Genomic DNA, 21440 nt, shown 5'->3' with positions numbered 1-21440 from the left:
ACCCACTGCCTTTCCAGTTCCTTCTTACCATAGTTGTTGTGATAGTTGTTGGAGTGCTTTCTTTCTTGCTTGAGTGATCCCCTATTAGCTTTTGCTTACTTTCTCTTCTAAATAGTTTAGATAAGTTTGAGTTTGTTACTGGGGGTGGTTCTCCCTGTTTTTTCTATTCCTGGGGCATGCCTCAGTCCCAGGGGCTTAAACCATGTGGAATCTGCCAAAAACTGATGCCCGGGGCAACCCACGCACTCAGACACATTAGGCGGGCTGTGAGTCCCATTAAATGGACAGGTGTAAGATCTGCAGGAGTTTTCATCCCTTCACTAAAAAAGAAAGGGACCGCAGATTGAAGCTACTGCTGATGGAGGTAGCCCTGTGGCTGCAATCTGAGTCGAGACCTGGGGTTCTGGCACTGGGCTGCTCTGCATCAGTGCGCAGTGCACCAGCTCTGATTAGGGAGGCTGCACTGAGGAAAGACTCTGGGACTAGAGACCCTCGGCACCGGCACTCCCCGGCACCAAAGACTGCCCTGTGCACCGAGTCTCGGCACCACTCCCAGTCACCTGTGCCTCATAAGCACAGGAAGACTGACAGGGCGCATCCCCTCTTGAGCGCCAGAGCATGAGCCAGCTAAGGGAGCGTGACCTGTGCTGGGCCACTCTACAGCAGTGCAACATACGGCACTGTCTGCTCTGGGTCCACAAGCAGGCCCATTTAGTCTGGTGCCAGTGGAAGAGGGACCTTCCCTCTACCCCAGAAACCTTCAAGGTGGGAAGGGATCTTATAGCCCTGATGGGCCCAAATTCTCCTGAGCCCAGGAGACCATCCGCCTCAAAGCCTCCGGCACCAGAGACCATTGTGCCATCCAGAGGCAAACCCTTGTTGACATGGTGCTGCTCACCCTTTTCCCAGCACACCCTCTCCGCACGTCGAGGAGCTGGAGCAGAGGACAGGCACACCAGAGGCCAGACATGACCCAAACTTTCCCTCCAGTGCTGTGGCCACAGTGGCAGATGCCACTACAAGCACTGGTGCAGTAGCCTTTCAGGACCCTGTGACCATACCACCAGTCCAAGGGGTCTGTGTCAGGGCCATCTTTCATGGTCATGTCTGAGGAACGAGCAAAGTCCTGGAGCAGGGTCTCTTCCCGTGACTCGACCACTGTTGCCAGTGCCACTCCTGGCACTGCATCCGGCACTACCAACACTCCTGGTACCGACTTTGGTGCGGCATCTTATGAATGCGTCGAGGAGCCAGACAGGCCTTGGCGTCCTAGTCGTCCAAGGAGGCTATGGGGGAACCTCTTTGGGACTCCTTCACAGGACAGCAGAGTCCATCTTGAGCTGTTAAGATGGGTAGCACAGAATCTGGGTATTCAGATGGAAGTGGTCACTGAGGTTTCAGACCCAACATTGGACACTTTTGCCTCAGGTGAGTCCCATCTAGGTAGCTCTTCCCCCTAATCAAGACTGTACAGGAAAACCAAGACCCTCTGGCAAACTCCAGCTTCCCTGACCCCTATAGCAAAAGGGGTTGAGAGGAAGTATTTTGTACCCTCTAAGGAGTACAAATATCTCTTCTCACACACCCTGCCGGACTCTTCAGTGGTGGTGGCAGTCAATGAGTGGGAGAGGCAGAGGCAGCAAGGACCCACCCCCTGGGCTAAGGACACAAAGAAGCTGGACCTCTTTGGGAGGAAGGTTTACTCCACCAGAGGGCTCCAGCTTTGCATCGCTAACCAGCAGGTGATCCTTAGCCACTACAGTTTTAAGTCTTGGGACACAATATCCAAGTTTACTGAGCTGGTTCTTGTGGACTCCAAGTCTGAGTTCTCTGCCCCTGTAGATGAGGGCAAGGCTGTGGCCAGGATGACATTACAGGCAGCACTGGACTCTGCAGATGCAGCATCTCGTGCCAGGTCATCAGGCATACGAATGTCGTTGCTCCTGGCTGCCTTGGGCCTAACTGGGGAGGTTCAACAGACAGTACAAGGCCTCTCTTTTGAGGGGCTGATGTTATTCTCAGAGAAGACTGACTTTAAGCTGTATAGTTTAAAGGACTCCAAGCCAGTCTGAAATTGCTGGAGCTGCACACCCCAGCCACTCAACGCAGACATTTTAGGCCTCAGCCTATGCCTCTTCCGTATCAAGGCCAGCCCAGACAGGACTACAGTTGAAGGTGGCCTAGAAACCAGAACCGTTGTTGCCAACCCCAGTATCCAAACAACCAGGGATTTGATTTGTCGAAACAACCACCAGGCCCTAGGCATGCCTTCTTGAAGATGTGCCTGAGGATGACATACATGGTAGCCAACTGGATCCTTCCTTCTCCCACCCTTTTTTTGGCACATCTATCTCATTTATACCGGCCTTGGTCCCAAATCACCTCCAGACCCTTGGGACCTTCGCATGGTAGAAATGGAATATTACCTCCAATTTTCTTTCCCTCCTCCCCCTGCACTGCCCCACCTCCCCTTCAGGGACCTTTCTCACAAGCAAGTCTTTATGCAGAAGGTACAAACACTCCAATCGGCAGGAGCCATGGGAGGAGGTTCTGCTGGCGCTCAAGGGCAAGGGGTCTTTACTCCCAGTATTTGTTAATACTGAAAGCAAAGTGGAGGGGGGGTCTCAGACCCATCCTGGACCTTCGCAACCTCACAGGTTCACAAAGATGCTAAAGTTTCAGATGGTCTCTCTAGCCATCATTATTCCTTCCCAGGATCCAGGAGATTGGTATGCTGCCCCCAATTTTGAAGGATCCATATTTCCATAATCCCACCCCACAGGCATTTCCTAAGGTGGTAGTGGTTGGTGGTGAGGTGCTCACTGCCAATTCTCAGTGCTCCTGTTTGGTCTGTTATCAGCACCTCAGGTGTTCACCAAATGCATGTCAGTCAAGGCCGCCTTCCTGCAGAAAAGACAGGTTCAGGTATTCTCATACCTCGATGACTGATTAGTGATGGACATTCCAGGACACAAGTGGATCAGCCAGTCAACCTGATAAGATCCACCTTTGACTTGCAGGGTCTCCTGTCAAATACTCAAGTCAATGCTCACACCTACTCAGAATAGTTCATAGGGGCAGTGCTAGACTTGAGACAGGCCAGAGCATTTCTACCTCAGTCACGTTTTCAGGCCATACATGACGACATACAAGACCTTAGGCAGTTTCCTACAGCCACAGCAAGGAGTTGTCTGAAAGTCCTAGGACACATGGTGTCATACACATACGTGGTCCAGCATGCAAGGCTCAAACTCAGACCTCTGCAGACTTGGCTAGCATCTGTGTATCAACCAAGCAAACAGTCTAGACAGGGCAGTCATGCCTCCATCAACGGTTCTCAAGTCTCTTCAGTGGTGGATTGACCCTGACACTGTGTGTAAAGTGTCACACTCTTCAAACCACACCCTTTGCTGATGCGTCAGTGACCAATCATAACGATGTGGTGGGAAGCTCACCTTAGAGAGCACAGAACTCAAGGACTCTGGTCTCCAGAGGAGCTGTTGCTTCACATCAACGTCAGAGCTGAGGAGTGATTCGTTTGGCATGTCAGACCATTCGGCCTCATCTGGAGGGCAAATGCATATCAGTCCTGACCACACAACACAACAGCGATGTTTTATATCAACAGACAAGGTGAAGCATGCTCCTTTCCCCTATGTCAGGAAGCCTGCAAGCTCTGGGAGTTCTGCATAACACGCTCAATGCTTCTGGAAGCTCCCTGCTTCCCCAAATCTCAGAATGAGCTAGCAGACCATCTCAGCAGGACTTTTCGCAACCACAAATGGCCCAGTCGCCCGGACATAACAAACAATATCTTCCAATGGTTGGGTCTTCCCCAAGTTGAGTTGTTCACCACAAGGAGCAATAGGAAGTGCCTGTAATTCTGCTCCTTCCTGAGCTACAGCCAGGGCTCATTGGCAGGTGCATTTCCTTCTCCCATGGAAGGACCAGCTCTTCTACATGTTCTCACTTTTCTCCTCCTCTTCCCACCCCTCCATCCCACTTATTCACAAGGCTGTCCTCAAGATACAGAGCGACGGGGCCTCTGTCATCCTAGTAGCACCAGCCTGACCACACCAGCATTGGTCCACCATGTTGCTGGAACTCTCGGTGAAGACTCCAATCCCCCTGCTGTTAGTTCCAGACCTCGCTACTCAACATCATGGCCAGCTCCAACACGGAAATCACGAATCTCTCCATCTCACTGCTTGGAAGCTGTGTGGTTGAATCCACTCAAGCTTGCACGCTCAAACCCCATTAGAGAAGTTCTTATGGGCAGCAGAAAACCATCGACCAGGGCGTTCTACTTAGCCAAGTGGAAAAGATTCTTTATTTTGTGTTTGCAGAGCCATGTCCTTCCATCGCAATCTTCAGTTCCCCTTGGCTCTTGGGCTACCTACTAAGGTTGAAACAGTAGGGCCTGTCATACTCATTGATAAAGGTTCACCTGGCTGCCATCTCAGCTTTTCACTCAGAGTTGAGCAGTTTCTTAAAGGGTATAGCCTGTCTATCCCTTCAAATTCAGCAGCCCACCCCCACCGTGGGACATTAACTCGGTACACTCAAGGCTGATGGAGCCTCCGTTTGAACCATTAGCGACATGCTCAACTACTTTACTTTACTTGCCTTATAAAGTAGCCTAATCCTAGTTGCCATAATTTCAGCCAGAGGGTCTCTGACTCAAGGCCCTCGCATCTGACCCCCCCTCCAATATACTACATTTTTATAAGGACAAAGTGCAACTTCACCTTCCGGAGGAACACCATGTGGGTTTCCAACTTCCACGCAGCAAGGACCTATTTCTCCCAGTCTTTTTCCTGAAGCCTCATTCCAACAGCCGTGAGCAGAGGCTCCACTCCCTGGATATTTGGCTGGCTTTGGCTTTTTTATGTTGAACGAACAAAACTGTTGAACCAGCAATTTGTTGTGGTGGCAGACAGGATGAAGCGCCTCCTGGTGTCCTCCCAGATAATATCTTCTTGGATCACATCCTGTATCTGGGTATGCTACACTTAGCCAGGTTGTAACATTGGACTTGTAAGTCAAGTTACTTTGGTTTCCAAGTTTGACTGCTACTAATTAGAATGAAGCATGTTTTTGAATCAGTTGTCTGGGCTGAGTTACTAAAAACACATCATAGCTACATAACAAACATGATTTTTGGTACTATGAGAGTTAAACTACACCTCTACCCCAATATAACACTGTCCTTGGGAGCCAAAAAATCTTACCGCATTATAGGTGAAACTATGTTGTATCGAACTTGCTTTGATCTGCTGGAGTGTGCAGCCCCACCCCCCTGGAGCGCTGCTTTACTGCATTGTATCCGAATTCATGTTATATCAGGTTGCATTATATTGGGGTAGAGATGTATTTCCAGAACTGTGCATGGTTTTTGAAGTCAGTGAAAACTTCTCCATTGAAAGCTGAACACTGAAGCATGTGTTTACAGTACGTTTCTCAAGACAATATGCAAATGCTATCCTTGAAGGTCACTTTTTGTACACTAACTTTCTTGTATGTGTGGGTGGGTGGGTTTGTAGACTGTAATACCAGGGGAAGAGTAGGCATCTTTTTTTTTTTTTTTTTTTTTTTTTTGACTCCTATCTCTAGAGGTGAGAGCCTCTTACAGGGTCAGACAGGTGGCTGACCACTGCTGGAAAAATGTAACTATTGAGTGCATTAGAAAACGTATTGAGCAGAAACTTGGCATCTAGCAAAGTTGGGATCTGTGTCAATCCTCTCATCACATAATGGGACTCAATACAGAAGTGTGATTCATCCTGAAGGCAGGGGATAAAATAGGCTCTATAAATCTAATTATTAGAAGCTGGGCCTCCTACAGGGACATGGGTAGCAGATATACACAAGGTGAAACAATGACTAAATATGACTGGAGCACAGACACAACCTCAGTAAACTAGTAGCTGACACAGAGTTTGACTTGCGGTATATAGCACTACTACCCAATCTTCAGTCACATATTCAGTTAGCAACATGTCCTGGCTTATCTTAAAGCTTTTTAACCTCTTCGGTGTCTAAACATCTCCAGAAATCCTTACATTCTAAACCTATTCTGGAAACTTTTCATTAGTACCAAAGTGGCTCTACCATTGAGCCCCTAATTTAGGGGAGACTGAGTTGCTATCAGAATGAGATGAATGACTAGCTACTGCCAGGGATGAGAACTCTTAAATGACAGTACATCTCTACCCCGATATAATGCGACCCAATATAATACAAATTTGGATATAATGTGGTAAAGCAGTGCTCCAGGCGGGTGGGACTGTGCACTCTGGATCAAAGCAAGTTCAATATAACATGGTTTCACCTATAACACGGTAAGATTTTTTTTGGCTCCCAAAGACAGCGTTATATCAAGGTAGAGGTGTATTGACTCTTGATTCAAGATTAAGCATCCAGGTATGGTTGGAGAAGACACATGTCCAATAAAACTGCTCTACAGAAGCTGGTATGGTACTCAACTAGTACAGACTACACATCTACAGTAGAGTAGGACTAAATATTTGGGAGGGATGGGGAATTAAAAATAAGAATGCTGAGCTTTTCCTAGGGAGGATTAAATTGGCTCAAGTTATTACTGTCTGAAACAATCTAGTTGCTATTGGGTCTATGATCCTCCTAATGACTCCTTCCTAATGAGCAGTTGTCCACATCACTTAAACCGTATCACTAACTACACTCTGAGTGATGACAGGGATAAAATTTAATAAGTTTGAAGACTAAACTTGTGGTTCGTCAAAAACAAAGTTAAGGTTAAAGCTGGGCAAGAAACTCTTCCTGTCCCACAAACTTGAGCTTTCAAACTGTTTTCCTGTTCCACACTGGGACAAAACAAAGACCTAAATCAGAGCTGGGACTTGACCTGGGTCTGTGATATCCCAGGTGAAAGCCCTAACCACCAAGCTATTGGCTTTTCTGGGACAATGGAGTGATATGTCCAACTATTTTGTTGGAAACTTCCCAACCATCTGTAGTTGAAACTAGGCCTGTTGAGTTACTATGACTAATCCTAGTGAAAGGTAATGGATTGACAATCCACAAAACTGAGCTGTTTCTAAATGATGCTAGTGAACTAATATTCAGCTCCTGGATCCATATTGACTTGTTTGCTACTCTATATGCAGGAGTCCCATTGCAATTAACGCAGTGATAGTCTGAAAGAATTTATCCTTTAATGTAAGCATCATTCAAGGGGAGGGAATATGTGAATGATTAGCTTTTGGCATTCACTTGACACTACCAGCATTGCAAACATAGCATGTTTCTCACTGTCTGAAAAATTAATGGGTAGATAAAGGACAAAGAAACTATGTTGCAACTATGCAGAATGTACTTTTTAACTGGCATATTTTTAATAAAGTATTACTACAGCTCTTTTGCATGTTCTTTATGAATGTGTGCATGACTCCAGTTTATTTGAAACTGCCCTTGGGAAAACAGTTGTGGTCTCAGACGTCTTCAGTTATGGGGGGAGAGATTCTTTTTGCATGGAACCTGATGCATAGGGTTTCTAAGCAAATTGCTTTTCATAATTGATCATAACTAACTTCACTCTCTCTCTCCTTTTCTTAATGCTGACACTTAGTATACGCTCCATACAACATTCAATTAGCATGCCTGTTATGAGGTAATGTATGTTTTAGTATGTAATTCAGCTATTGTATATGTGTATTGTCTTACTAGTTGAACTGATCCTCTTTCCTTCCCCCATCCCACCCACATGTGTAGAATTAAATACATGGAAACATCTTGGTTTTTAGAACAATTTACCGTACTGACTTAGGATAAAGCATGTACTGACTGTTCTTGCAGAAAGTTCATTATTTCTTTGAACTTGTTCTATTGGCAATTACACATCCTAGACATGATATTTGCTTATGGTGAGAAGCTGAATGGTCTTTATTTTCTTAGAAATAGTATGCTACTAAATGATTTCAAATTCAGAACTGTCTACAGCTCTTCTAAAATGGAGACTTACTTTCTTATTAACCCATAGGACAGTAAGCAGTTTGGCCTCTGAGCTCAGTTTTTCTCTTGCTGACTTCTAATTGCTTAAATAAGGTTCAGAGTACATTACAAACACTAAGGCTGGCTGCATCAGAAATAAGCATTCCTCCATCTGGTGACACAGATTAAGGCACAAGGTCACATTGCAATTTGATGGCAATTGATATAGAATCCTTGGGTGACTTACTGACCCTCCTGAAGTCAATGTTTGCCATTTATTTCAGTGGGGACAAAATTTCACTCCTTGTCTAGGCTACTACGACTAAATATTGTTTTTGTCTTAGGGTATTGCATTTTACCTTTTCATAGTGTAATAGTCTCTACTTGTGAGAGATGGGGAGAATACTTATTACTGTTGATAGTGGCTGTCTCCAGAGGGACAGGGTAAATAACCTTTTTCACTTTGAGAGAGACATACTATGAGTTGTCTTTAATAATAACTCGCTAGCCTTTAGAGTGATTGGATGTGACTAAATTGTCTTACTGAGCTAGCTAACTTTTCTAAGCCAACAGCCGTCAACCTGTTTTTGAAGAGTCAAGAAAAAGTCACTAATGACAAGCTAAATCTGGCATTCTACAGTACCTTACCTCCTTACCTTTGTAAAGGATACTGTCACTGAGTTACAGGCAATGAGTAACTTCACTTGAAAACTTTTTTTTATTCTGCTGTTAAGCACTATAAAGAGTGACTGCCTCAAAGGTAGTAATAACATGAGCTTCTTGGCTTGCAGTTGAAAGTTCTAGACATGATTTTATTTGAAGCTCTTTAGCTGTACAGTTTAGGCCTAAAGTAACTGTTTACAAAATGTTCAAAAACTACTATCCAAAAGATACATTAATCTGAGGGCTGTCAAAAGCATGTTGACATAGGACAGGGAAACATGGATGCATTGTCTCAAAACTAACCTAGTATTACTATGCTCCTGTTCTCGCTTTAAGAAACTAATCACTGGGTTTTTTTCCCCTAGAAATTCTTCTACTTTCAAGTCATTTGAAGAAAAGGTTGAAAACTTAAAGGTAAATCTAACCAGTTGCCTGTGGAAACAGTTGTTTTATTAGAGACTTAAGCTGGGACTTTTGAAGGAACCTAAATGTGGTGCTCAGATCCCTTCCCTTAAAATTTAGTGGCAGTTGGGCAACTAACCTCTTAAGCTGCTTTTTAAAAATCCAAATGTAGTCATTTGACAACCAAGTAATGCTGTGAAATGCAGGGTGATAGCCAACTATGATCGCTTCATGCCAGAAAATCCCCAGGTGGGAAGACAACTGCTCTCTGGTCCACTCGTATGCTCAGAACAGCACAAATTGGCTGGATCATGCTGTTTCAGTTCAGGACAATTGCACCTGTATTTCTCCTGTATGGTCCAAAAAAGGCTACTCTTTCTGACTTCCTGCCATTACCTCTTGGATGGAAACATGCATCTCTCTCTCCCTCCTGACCCCAAAATATGTCCAGGCTGCACAGCTCCCTGCCTACACTGGAAATTCACCAGCAGCCAGACTGCCTAAGCAAGCCTGCTTTACCTTTGCTCCTCTCATGGTAAGCAATGTAACTGACCACAATTAAGTTAGCACACAGCTCTTTTTAAGCAACCACATTTATTAAGGGAAAGGCATTAGTGAGAACATAAAATAGCAAACTTGCATGCAAATACGCTTATCAGAGATCATCCCAACTCCAAGCAGGGTTCTGGCTAGAGAACAGCCCTTCAAACGCCACCAAGGGGTTTTTCTGTGGTTACAAGTTGATAACTGCTGTGGTGCAGAACCAGCACACTATGAATGGAGTTGCTCTTTTATGCCATTTGGGGCTTGTAGACAAGATCCCCATCCCAGGTCAAAGCTTCAGAAGATCAGGTCTGGAGGTGGATATTTGCATTCCCCTCCTCACAAATATTTCCTAGGAAACCTACTCCATTAACAGTTCAGTCTTGTCTTAACCCATTGTTTTAAAGAGTCCTTTGATGCTCGTAACACTTCCCAAAGTTTACATTAATCATGTCTTTCCAGACAAGTTGCAAATAATCCCACCACAACACAAACTTGCATTTTTAATAGTGAGGTTCTAAGATACTTCATTCAATAAAGGTTGTCCAGGAAACTGCCTTTTACATATAATAGAGAACCTGGTCTTGTATATCCAGGATCTATACTGATTTTTAACTTCAGGGCTGAAAAGCTTTATTCTAGCTTACATAGGGAATGCAAACTCTTGCATGTTACCATCAGAAAGTAAGGAATATAGGTGTGCAATTCGGTTGTAAGATGTACATGCTCTTAGACTTCACTGTCAGGTAAGGAGGCTGAAATTGGGGCTGAGGTCTCAATAAGCAGAGATCAATGTTGTGTGGCTGTTCCAACTAACTTTCTGGTATAAAGGTCTTCATATTATGGACCAGACTGCTTTTTGTATAGGAATTTGGGGTTGGGGAAAAGTGCATAAGGAACTCCTTTCCCCTTTTGGCATTCTGTATAATAGCCTGTTGCAATCCAAGGGCGTTTAGGAACTTCCTTCCAGGAACTCTGGGAATGCATCTCCCTAGAGGGGAGGTGGTGGAGGTATATGGGAGTGATGTGCGGTAAGTTTGTTACACACCATTTGAAGGGGTGTTGCAGTGAATGTACTCCACTAAAACACCAGAGAGCTTCGGGACGTCCTTGAGGCTGAATGTTTTTCTCGGAGCTCCCCCAGGGTGGTAAAGAACAAAAGCTATCGGGTTTTGTAACATTTTGAGTTAAAACAAATGTAGGATGTCTCAACTTGAAGTTGTACAATCTTCACAGAGCATATCTGAGTATGGGCTGTGCAAAAAGACTCCTGATCAGATTGTTGCCAGTAGTAAAGGCCAAGGGAGACCCATGTGTTAAGCTAATGATTGGAGGGTTGCAACCTTTCCTTCAGTGTTTTCTCCACCTCGCTTCTTCCACCAAGTTGCACTGAGTGCTGCTCCTACTTCAAGTATTGTAGGGGCAGTTTGATCCTGGAAAAACTACTTCCAAAGGATAAATTCCCCCCAACAATCTTGACATGAAGGTACTGTTTGTTGCAAAACTTGTTAAAATACCTGGCTATCTAACTTGTGTTTCAGCTATACTTTCTGAAGGGTTTATCTAAAACTATTTGTATTTTAGTCTAAAGTTGGAGGAGCCAAGCCTGCTGGAGGTGACTTTGGAGAAGTCTTAAACTCAGCTGCCAATGCTAGTAGCACAGAAACTATTACAGAACAGATACAGGAGGAGACCCAGTGAGATTCCTGCCTTTGTCCTGCTACTCACTGCCAGATGCTGCAAGCAAAAACTAAGCACATTTGTAATGTTCTTCACTGTCTGTTTCCACTAGATGTGCTTTTACTTAGCACTTAGCTTTATATCAATTTGATAAAATAGCTTGTTTGTGGGTTTAAAATATTTTTGGAACTAAAGTAGATTGTATAAGCCTGGCTTTTGGGGGGAAGGGACATTTTTATGCTTTTCAAGTACTTAAAGGATATATCCCTGATTTTAAAGGCAATCTCTAAAATGTTCTTTGAAAAACTTTAGACAAACCTACTAATACTGTACATATAGTATGTGGATCATAACTTCCTTTTGGATGCTGTGATTATTAGCAATTCTCTTCACTTATAAGAATTGGCATTCTACTTTTACTGCCAACCTGAAGGTTTACTTCACTCCTTCGGTGGTCTCAGTGCAACAGTTCTCTAAATTGGACATCACACTTGGAAGATTACTCCAAGCTGCAGAAAAAGGATTTCTGCTTCAACATTATGAATAACATCACTATAGCAGGTTTCCACAAGTGTGTGTGTTAATCTAAACCTGTTGAGTCCTAAACTGCATTTGGTGCATGTGGGGCAAAGGACATAATCCTAACTAGCATTCAGACTTACTGACTTCTCTGTGGGTCCTGTGACCAGACTTAATATCCTAAGAGTGGGTTTCTCAAAGTGCTCCAAATGAAAGGGAGATACTTAATGCTGCTGGTCTAGTATCTGAGCCAGGTTGTTTACCCCAGTACACTATTTTGAGTTCTTTACTTGATGCTTTAATGCCTGAATTATTCTGCTGTGGTAAAATGGCAGTCACTGTAATAATGGTCTCCAGTGGTGGTGATTCTAAAACTTCTATTCTGGTATTAATATTGAATCTTACACTAAAAACATGGAGTGAAGATGAAATGTTAACACATTCCTACAGCTCAGAATGTAGGAATATGGCTTTATGAACTTGGTCTCGGATGTCTGCAAAAAAAATTTCTAACAAGTCATTACTGATTAATTCCCATAACTGACTTGGAATTAAATGTTTGGTTTTTTTAAAGCCTTTCACCATGCTGTAGTAAACTTGCACAGCATTTGCAGGCAAGAGTCATTGCTCTAGGAGGCAGAGGACCTTTGAGATGTTTAGAGCATGAAATAGTTTGAAGTGTCTTGTCCCAAGTCGTTTTTTTAGAGGCTTGAAAATTAGCAATACTGTTTGCACCCTGGAGACTCCACTCATGTAACTTTACCTATATCAAAGCCTATAGCAGACCTTGTAAGAGGGCTATGTTGCTTTAGATGTTGACTATATCCACTTTATTTACTTTGGAAGTTGCTTGTATTATGTACATATCTGGCACATGTTGGTCGTTATCAAATTGTAACTTATGCCAAATGTCTCATCACTGAGCTTGGAATGAACTGGAAGCGATTTAAAAAAACTAACTGCAAAAATCTGTCTTAAGCAAGTTGAATTCCAAAACCACTACACAATTTTCTTTAGACACCATTGTACTGCATTTCCGATGAGCGCTTTGATAGCACTTCACCTCTAGTGACTATGCTGTTACATGTGAGCAGCTTAATAAAATCCTATACATGAGCACTGTATTGCCACTGTCATTAACAACGCAGCTGTAAATGCAGACATTCCACTCTTTTTGGAAAAGTCATAGCTATCTCTAGGCCTAAGCTTTTTTAATCAATATGAAAGGACTGAATTTACATATGAAATATTCCCTTACTATCCTCTGCTCCCCAAGTAATTGGGAACATGTTGGAATCCTCCTATCTTCATACTCATGGCCTCGTGACCACTCTTCACTTATTTCTTGGACAGATGGGCTGAGTTAGTTCTATCCTGGAAACTGATTCAGGAATTTACTATGCCTCTTGTCACACAAATGTAATTCATGAAGGGTTCCTGTCCTGAGACTTAAAGTTCAGCAGAGGCAGTAAATCAGCAAATAAAACAAATGACAACCATACAGGATCAAAATTCCAGTAACACCAGGGTACTTTCCTATCTAATATGTATAAACCACCCTACTTTAGTGCTACAATGTATGGTATGATTAAGTGATAGTAAGGAAATGTTACATGTGCACTAGCTTGAAACTAATATCAGTACAGTGGAACACTAAACTACTTAACTTTTTGGCATAAATATCAGCTGTTTTCTGTTTAGGTTTTGTCTCTTCTTTCCTGGCTTTAAGACAAAGCTTGATAAGTATATGGAGGGGATGTTATGATAGGATTGTTAATTTGGGCAATTGATCTTGGATTACCACCAGATAGGTCTGCTCAATGGTCTGCGGGGAGATGTTGGATGGAATGGGAACTGAGTTACTGCAGAGAATTCCTTCTTGGGTGCTGGCTGGTGACTCTTGCCCACATGCTCAGGGTTTAGCTGATCGCCATATTTGGGGTCGGGAAGGAATTTTCCTCTAGGGCGGATTGGCAGGGGCCCTGGAGGTTTTTCGCCTTCCCCTGCAGCGTGGGGCACGGGTCGCTTGCTGGTGGTTTCTCTGCAGCTTGAGGTCTTCAAACCAATTTTGAGGATTTCAATAACTCTGTCCTGGGTTAGGGGTTGTTATAAAATTGGATGGGTGGGGTTCTGTGGCCTGCCTTGTGCAGGAGGTCAGACTAGATGATCAGATTGGTCCCTTCTGACCTATGAGTCTGAGTCTTCTAAAGCAGATTAAAAAAAAAATGCTACTCTGAATAAGTAGGATTCCTAGCCTGAAAGAGCATTCCTATCTGTGCCTAGTTTGACAGTGTCAAGCAAACACATTCCCTACCATCTAATCAAGTCAGCTATTTCAATCTCCCTGTTGACCCACTGAAGCATCTCCCATTCTGCTTCAGAGGCAGGCTTTTGCCTGAGGCAGGCTCTTAGAGCTAGGTTGGCACAAACATTCCCAGTATACTGCCTCAGTGCTTCATACTTAATGGGTTTTCTAGCCTGTTTTTGCTCACTCCTGTCTGTGGGATCCAGCAGCACCAGCTGCCTTAAGGATGACCATAGGCTGCCATCACATAGCCATTTTTGTATGGTCTGGAGAAAAGCCACAAGACTTTAGTTTTCCTCATTACATTACTTTAGCTAGAGCCCCTGGTTTCCTCTCCAGGTACAGTAGAAGTGTCTTGCCTAGGCCTAACCCTCTTTTTGCTCATGTGATGAAACACCTGAATCCTGGCCAAATGTAAACTGAGCTAACAGTGTGGGATAAACTGAACAGGTACACCTTGGAATCCTTAAGCAGTAAAATTCCACTTAAAACATTGGCAAGAAATCAGAGGAGCAGTTTCAGTTGACACATCTAGGGAATGTTTTCCCACTAGCGTGAAATGCAATTAGCAGGTCCATCTAAGATGTCTTCAGTACCTGAATCCTATCAATTGAGACTTATGCTTCAAAAGCCTTGACTTGAAATGGCTGAAAAGCAACCCTGGACATGAAATTTCTAGAACCACAACCTGTGATCTAGTCAACATCCTAAGCCAGTTAACACTTACTCCCTGCTTTTGAGTGGGATGTTTTTATGCTCCTTTGATATTCAGGGCAGCTTCTATCAGGAATGGAACCTATCTGCAAAGCTGGAACTCTGTGCTAAAGATGGATGCAATGGTTTGTAATTAGCTACTCAATCTAACAGACAATTCTCTAACTAACTTGGTATCTCTACACATGTCCTACCTCTACTGCTACTCATTACTCAGTTCTTAAACTTTCACTACTTGCTTTCTCATCTTTATTCCCAAATTTATCTGTTTCCTATGTCTCCTTTCACATTCCAGTCTTTAAATTAGACTTATCAAATACAATATGCTTACTATTCCAGTCCAGTGACTTTTGCACCAAACTGCTGCTGCTTCTTTGAGTGCTTGCTCATATCCATTCCAATTATGTGTGCGCATGCCGCGTGCACGTTCGTCGGAAGATTTTTACCCTAGCAACACTCAGTGGGTCGGCTGGGCGCCCCCTGGAGTGGCGCCACCATGGTGTTGGATATATACCCCTGCCGACCCAACCGCCCCTCAGTTCCTTCTTACCGCCCGTGTTGGTCGTTGGAACAGTGGAGTGTGGTTTTACTGACCTCCACCTCCCTAGCTACTCGTAGTTCTCTAGTTATTTTTTTGTGTATATAGTTTAGTTTTAGTTAATTTTTATCATTCATAGTTAGTGTATAGTTAAGAGAGGTTTGGGGATTAGCCCCTTCCCCGCACCCAGTGCCGGGGCCCATCCCTCGGGGAATCTCACCTGACAGATAAGTGTTGCATTTGCAAGGCTTTTGAGCAGAGAACAAAAAAGGAGTGGGACTTTCAGCCAAAGCAGCTCCTCATGGAGGCGGCTCTTACCCGTCCACCTTTGGCACTGAGCACTGGTCAATCGGCGGGCAGAAGCGCCTCCTCGGCACCGGACCGTGCTGGTACTGCCAAGACCTCTTGGCACCGACCGTCGCCGGCACCGAAGTCGACTCGGCACCGCTCCCTCTCCCCGAGGCCGAGAGAGCCTAAGACTCCTGCTGCTTCCATGCCACCTGTACTGCAGCCAGAGAACTTGTCTAAGTCAGATTGCCTGGCACTGACACCTGCCGCAGCACCAACGACGTCGGCACCATCGATTCCGGTCCCACAAGGGCTGTCAAGTCCGGTGCCTGTCAGCTCCCTGGCGCGAGCCGTGGGTGAGCTTACTATTCCATCCACGCCGGAGACGTTCTCAACGGCGAGGGACCTGATTGCCATGACAGAATTGATGCTGCCTCAACCCCCAGCACCGCCGGTGCGGGTAATAGTCTATCGGCAAGACGATCCTCTGTCAGCACAGCAGAGCGGCACCGTTCATGATAACGGTCCCGCAGACCTTCTAGGTCCCGTCGGCGCTCCCGCTCCTGACACCACTCACAGTCCTGGCACCGTTCTCCTCCTTGGTACCAGTCGCACTCATGGCACCGTTCAGTATCCCATTCGCCGGCCCGCTACTCTCAGTACCGTTCCAGTTCCCGGCACTGCTCCAGGCACCGTGACTCCCGTAGCCACTCCCGACGTCGAGCCTCGATCTCGGTCTACCTCCCGGCACCGCTTCAATCGCAGGTCCCGATCTCGTTCCCGGTACCGGTATGCCTCCCGGTACCGGTCCCCGGAGCCGAGTAGAGCAAGGTCCACTAGAGACAGTCTTCCCAGGGCTTTTCAGCCCCTCCATGGCCATCCAGACACGCATCAGTGTCGTCCCACACGGACAGCTCTTATGCACAGGACCACGACTCTGTGCCCACCAGTGTCTTCCAAGAGGCCGAGGCCCAGGCCCAAGGCCGCCATCAGTGGTCTTTCTGGACACCTTGGGCATACCACCAGGCCCAAGGCGTACCGGTAGTTCCGTCCCGCTCTGTCTCATCAGAGCACTGAGTGCCAGAGGCAACGGTTAGCCGTCCCCCTCTGACTGCTACAGAGGAAGCCCCAGTTCACTCACCAGACTCCCAGGTTCCACTGGAACAGGAGGTCGCCCAAGAGCAAGAGACCAACAGGACCCGCTTGTCGCTGGCATCTCCTCTTCCTTTTCTCCAGATGAGGTGGTGGCAGGAACATCCTCCTTGGGCCCTCTGCCAAACAACCTGAGAGCCCATCAGGACCTCCTAAGGAGGGTAGCACTCAATATGGACCTCCAGGTGGAGGAGGTCCCGGAGGTAGAGGACCCGGTATTGGACATTCTATCGGCGGATGCCCCCACTAGAGTGGCCCTACCGTTTATTCAGACCATCCAGGCCAATGCCGATACTATATGGCAGTTGCCAGCCTCTATCCCTTCTGCGGCCAGGGGAGTCAAGCGTAAATATATGGTGCCCTCTAAAGGGTACGAATACTTGTATGTCCATTCTCCTCCCTGCTCACTAGTCGTCCAGTCTGTTAATGAGAGGGAACGCCATGACCAGCAGGCGCCAGCCCTGAAATCGAAGGAGGCTAGGCGAATGGACCTACTCGGCTGCAAAGTGTACTCGGCAGGTGCCCTACAGCTCCGGGTGGCAAATCAGCAAGCCTTGCTTAGCCGCTATAATTATACCCACCGCCATCCAGGTGTTAAGTTTACGGAGCTTCTCCAAGACTCCAGCAAAGAGTTCGCTGCCCTCTTGGAGGAAGGGAAAAAGGTGGCCAGAACTTCCCTCCAGGCCTCGTTGGATGCAGCCGACTCAGCAGCCAGGACTCTGGCCTCGGGTGTTGCCATGAGGCGCATCTCATGGCTTCAGGTTTCAAGCCTCCCACCGGAGCTGCACTATACCAATCAGGACTTGCCATTTGATGGTAAAGGCCTCTTCTCGGAAAAGACTGACCCCAGGCTGCAAAGCCTGAAGGACAACAGGGTCATAATGCGCTCTCTCGGCATGCATACGCCAGTGACCCAACGCAGGCCTTTCCGTCCCCAGCCTCACCGCCCATACTCTGCGCCTAGACAAAGACAGGACTTTGGCAGGTGGCGCAGCCAAGGTGATCACAGACGACCATCAGGATCCCAAGGGGGGCCAAAATCAAGGTCCCTCAAAACCACCACTGGGACCAAAGACTAACTTTTGAAGGTGCACCTGAGGGCGGAGTACCAGTTACAGGCCAGAATCCCTCTCCTCCCTTCTCCAACCGTCTCTCCTACTTCCTCCCGGCGTGGTCCCAGTTAACTTCAGATCGCTGGGTCCTATGCACGGTGGAGTATGGGTACCACCTCCAATTTATTTCAGCCCCGCCCTCCAACCCTGTCCCTCTTCAGGGACCCCTCTCATGAGCAAATCCTCTTACAAGAGGTGTGCACATTCCTCACCATGGGAACTATAGAGGAGGTACCAATGGACGAAAAGGGCAAGGGGTTTTACTCCTGTTTATTTCCTAATCCCCAAGTTGAAGGGAGGTCTCAGACCTATCCTAGACCTGCGAGGACTCAACCAGTTTATGATAAAGTTGAAGTTCCGCATGGTATCCCTGGGGACCATTATCCCGTCCTTGGATCCTGGAGACTGGTATGCCACCCTCTACAAGAAGGATGCATACTTTCACATCGCCATTTTTCCTCCGCACAGGAGATACCTCTGCTTTGTAGCCAACTGTCAGCACTTCCAGTTTACGGACCTGCTGTTTTGGCCTTTCTACAGCCCCAAGGGTATTTACAAAGTGTATGGCCGTAGTTGCCGCCTACCTCCGCCGATGTCGGTACACGTTATTCCATATCTGGACGATTGGCTCATCTGACGGGTCACTCAGCATGTGGGCATCGTCAAGGACCTATTCACACATCTAGGCCTGATGATCAGTATAGAAAAAGCCACTCTGGAGTCCAGGATAGCTCCTATGAAGTCTAACCTCTGCATGGGAACCAATCTAGCCAGAGCCTGCTTACCACAGCCGCGGTTTCAGGCGATGGCAACAATCATCCGACGTCTACAGAATTTTCCTGATGACTTCAGCTCGCACTTGTCTCGGCCTCCTGGGTCACATGGCTGCCTGCACGTTTGTAACCAAACATGCCAGGCTCTGCCTCCGTTCTCCCCAAGTTTGGCTCAACTCGGTATACCGCCTGGACAGGGACCCAATAGACACAATAGTCACCATTTCACCCAAGCACCCTAGGCTCCCTAGAATGGTGGCTAACCCCCTCCCTGGTGTGTGCAGGGATGCCGTTCCATCCGCCACAACCCTCAATGTCCCTGAGGACGGATGCGTCATCTCTCGGCTGGGGTGCTCACCTCAGTCATCTTCGTACTCAAGGCCTTTGGCCATCTCAGGCGCTGGCATTACACATAAATGTCCGAGAACTGAGAGCAGTCCGCCTGGCATGCCAGGTGTTCCAGCAACCGTTGCAAGGCCGTTGTGTCTCAGTGTTTACAGACAACACAACGGCCGTGTACTACATAAACGAACAGGGAAGGACACGATCCTCCCCCCCTTTGTCAGGAGGCCATCCAACTCTGGGACTTTTGCATAGCCCACTCAATAGATCTGGTAGCGTCCTTTTTCTCCCAGGCGTTCGGAACACTCTGGCGGATCGACTCAGCAGGTCTTTCCTGTCTCACGAGTGGTCGATCTGCCCGGACGTTATCCATTCTGTTTTCCAGAAGTGGGGATTTCCCCACATAGACCTGCTCGCTTCCTGCAAGAACAGGAAATGCCAGATGTTCTGCTCCTTCCAGTCTCTCCCCGGATCGATCTCGGATGCTTTCCTGATGCCGTGGAAGAGCCAGCTCCTTTATGCCTTCCCACCGTTCCCGCTGGTTCACAAGGTCCTGCTGAAACTCCGCAGGGACAGAGCACACATCATCATGATCGCTCCAGCGTGGCCCAGGCAGCACTGGTACACCACGTTGCTCGACCTGTCGATAGCCAACCCATTACCCTGCCACTCCACCCAGACCTTATAACTCAGGACCACGGCAGACTTTGCCACCTGAACCTGCAGGCCCTTCATCTCACGGCATGGCTGCTGCATGACTAAACCAGTCGGAGTTACGTTGCTCTGCATCAGTACGACAAGTTCTCCTGGGTAGCAGGAAACCTTCCACTCGGTCAACATATCTGGCCAAGTGGAAGTGTTTCTCCTGCTGATGCGAAACGCTTAATCTTACTCCCACTGAGGTTTCGATCCCCTCTATTTTGGACTACCTCCAGTCTCTCAAACAGCAGGGCCTAGCAGTATCATCACTGAGGGTACACTTGGCAGCCATCTCTACCTTCCACCCAAGCGAAGATGGCCGTTCCGTGTTCTCACACTCTTATTGTTTCGAGGTTCCTCAAGGGCTTGGAGTGCTTATACCCACAAGTACGCCGCCCAGCCCCGACCTGGGACCTCAACCTGGTTTTAACCAGACTTATGTCTCCCCATTTGAGTTGTTAGCAACCTGCTCGCTACTATACCTGGCTTGGAAGACAGCTTTCCTTGTAGCTTTTACATCGGCCAGACGAGTCTTGGGGCTTCGGGCTCTTACGGTGGATCCGCCATACACTGTGTTCCACAAGGACAAGGTGCAGTTGCGACCACACCTGGTATTCCTCCCTAAGGTGGTTTCGGCCTTTCATGTTAAGAAGGACATCTTTCTCCCGGTCTTCTTCCCGAAGCCACACTCAACGCCATGAGAGGAACAATTGCACTCCCTGGACATCTGTAGAGTGCTCGCATTTTATATTTGAGCGGACAAACCCTTTCGTAAAACACCCGAACTCTTTGTCGCAGTAGCAGACCAAATGAAAGGCCTACCTGTTTCCTCTCAGAAGATCTCATTTTGGGTGACAGCGTGCATCCGCACTTGTTATGATTTGGCTCATATTTCCCCAAGCCACATCACCTCGCATTCTTCCAGAGTTGAGGCTTCATCTGTCGCCTTCCTGGCTCGTGTACCTATGCAGGAGATGTCGTACAGCTACCTGGTCCTTGGTCCACACCTTTGCTTCGCATTCTGCTCTGGTTCAACAGTCCAGAGATGATGCGGCCTTTGGCTCAGCAGTTTTGCATTCTGCAACAATTCACTCCAACCCCACTGCCTAGGTGAGACTTCGGAATCACCTAATTGGAATGGATATGAGCAAGCACTCGAAGAAAAGACGGTTACTCCACTTGTAACTGTTGTTCTTCGAGATGTGTTGCTCATATCCATTCCAAACCCGCCCTCCTTCCCCACTGTTGGAGTAGCTGGCAAGAAGGAACTGAGGGGCGGTTGGGTCGGCAGGGGTATATATCCGGCGCCATAGCGGCGCCACTCCAGGGGCCACCCAGCTGACCCAGAGTGTTGCTAGGATAAAAATCTTCCAACGAACGTGCACGCGGTGCGTGCGCACACCTAATTGGAATGGATGTGAGCAACACATCTTGAAGAACAACAGTTACAAAAGTGAGTAACCGTCTTTTTCACTTATCTCAATCCATAACAATCATCATGCTATCTCTTTCTTAGTTATAACTATCTTTACTTTCTTTACAGAAACCAGACATAATGGATACGCAGCTGTTCTCAAACTGATCTCTTGTAGACATTTAGCCCTAGGCACTATATTAGTTTGTTTGAAAAGGTGGAGTTTGTAAAACAGCAATTTTACAAATACTTTTATGTACTAGATTCATTTTCTAGGTATTGATTATCTGTTAATGCATCCATGTTTCCTGGCTTAAGCTTCCTT

General features: G+C 46.6%; 1 protein-coding gene across 4 annotated transcripts in view; it reads left to right on the top strand.

The window, feature by feature from the left end:
- Positions 1–12894, top strand: part of TPD52 (tumor protein D52) — a 70356-nt gene extending 57462 nt beyond the window's left edge. For 2 of the 4 annotated variants that reach the window (XM_030553324.1, XM_030553326.1), the window contains exons 5-7: positions 7610–7651; positions 9000–9048; positions 11164–12894. In XM_030553324.1, coding sequence (XP_030409184.1) covers positions 7610–7651; positions 9000–9048; positions 11164–11280 — 208 coding nt within the window. In that variant the 3' untranslated portion in view covers positions 11281–12894. The remainder of the gene's footprint in view (positions 1–7609; positions 7652–8999; positions 9049–11163) is intronic. The other 2 variants (XM_030553325.1, XM_030553327.1) reach the window with 1 other exon arrangement.
- Positions 12895–21440: the final 8546 nt, after the last annotated feature.

Source organism: Gopherus evgoodei, chromosome 2 (assembly GCF_007399415.2).
Source record: "Gopherus evgoodei ecotype Sinaloan lineage chromosome 2, rGopEvg1_v1.p, whole genome shotgun sequence".
NCBI lineage: Eukaryota > Metazoa > Chordata > Testudines > Testudinidae > Gopherus > Gopherus evgoodei.
This window is presented reverse-complemented; position numbering and strand designations above follow the sequence as displayed.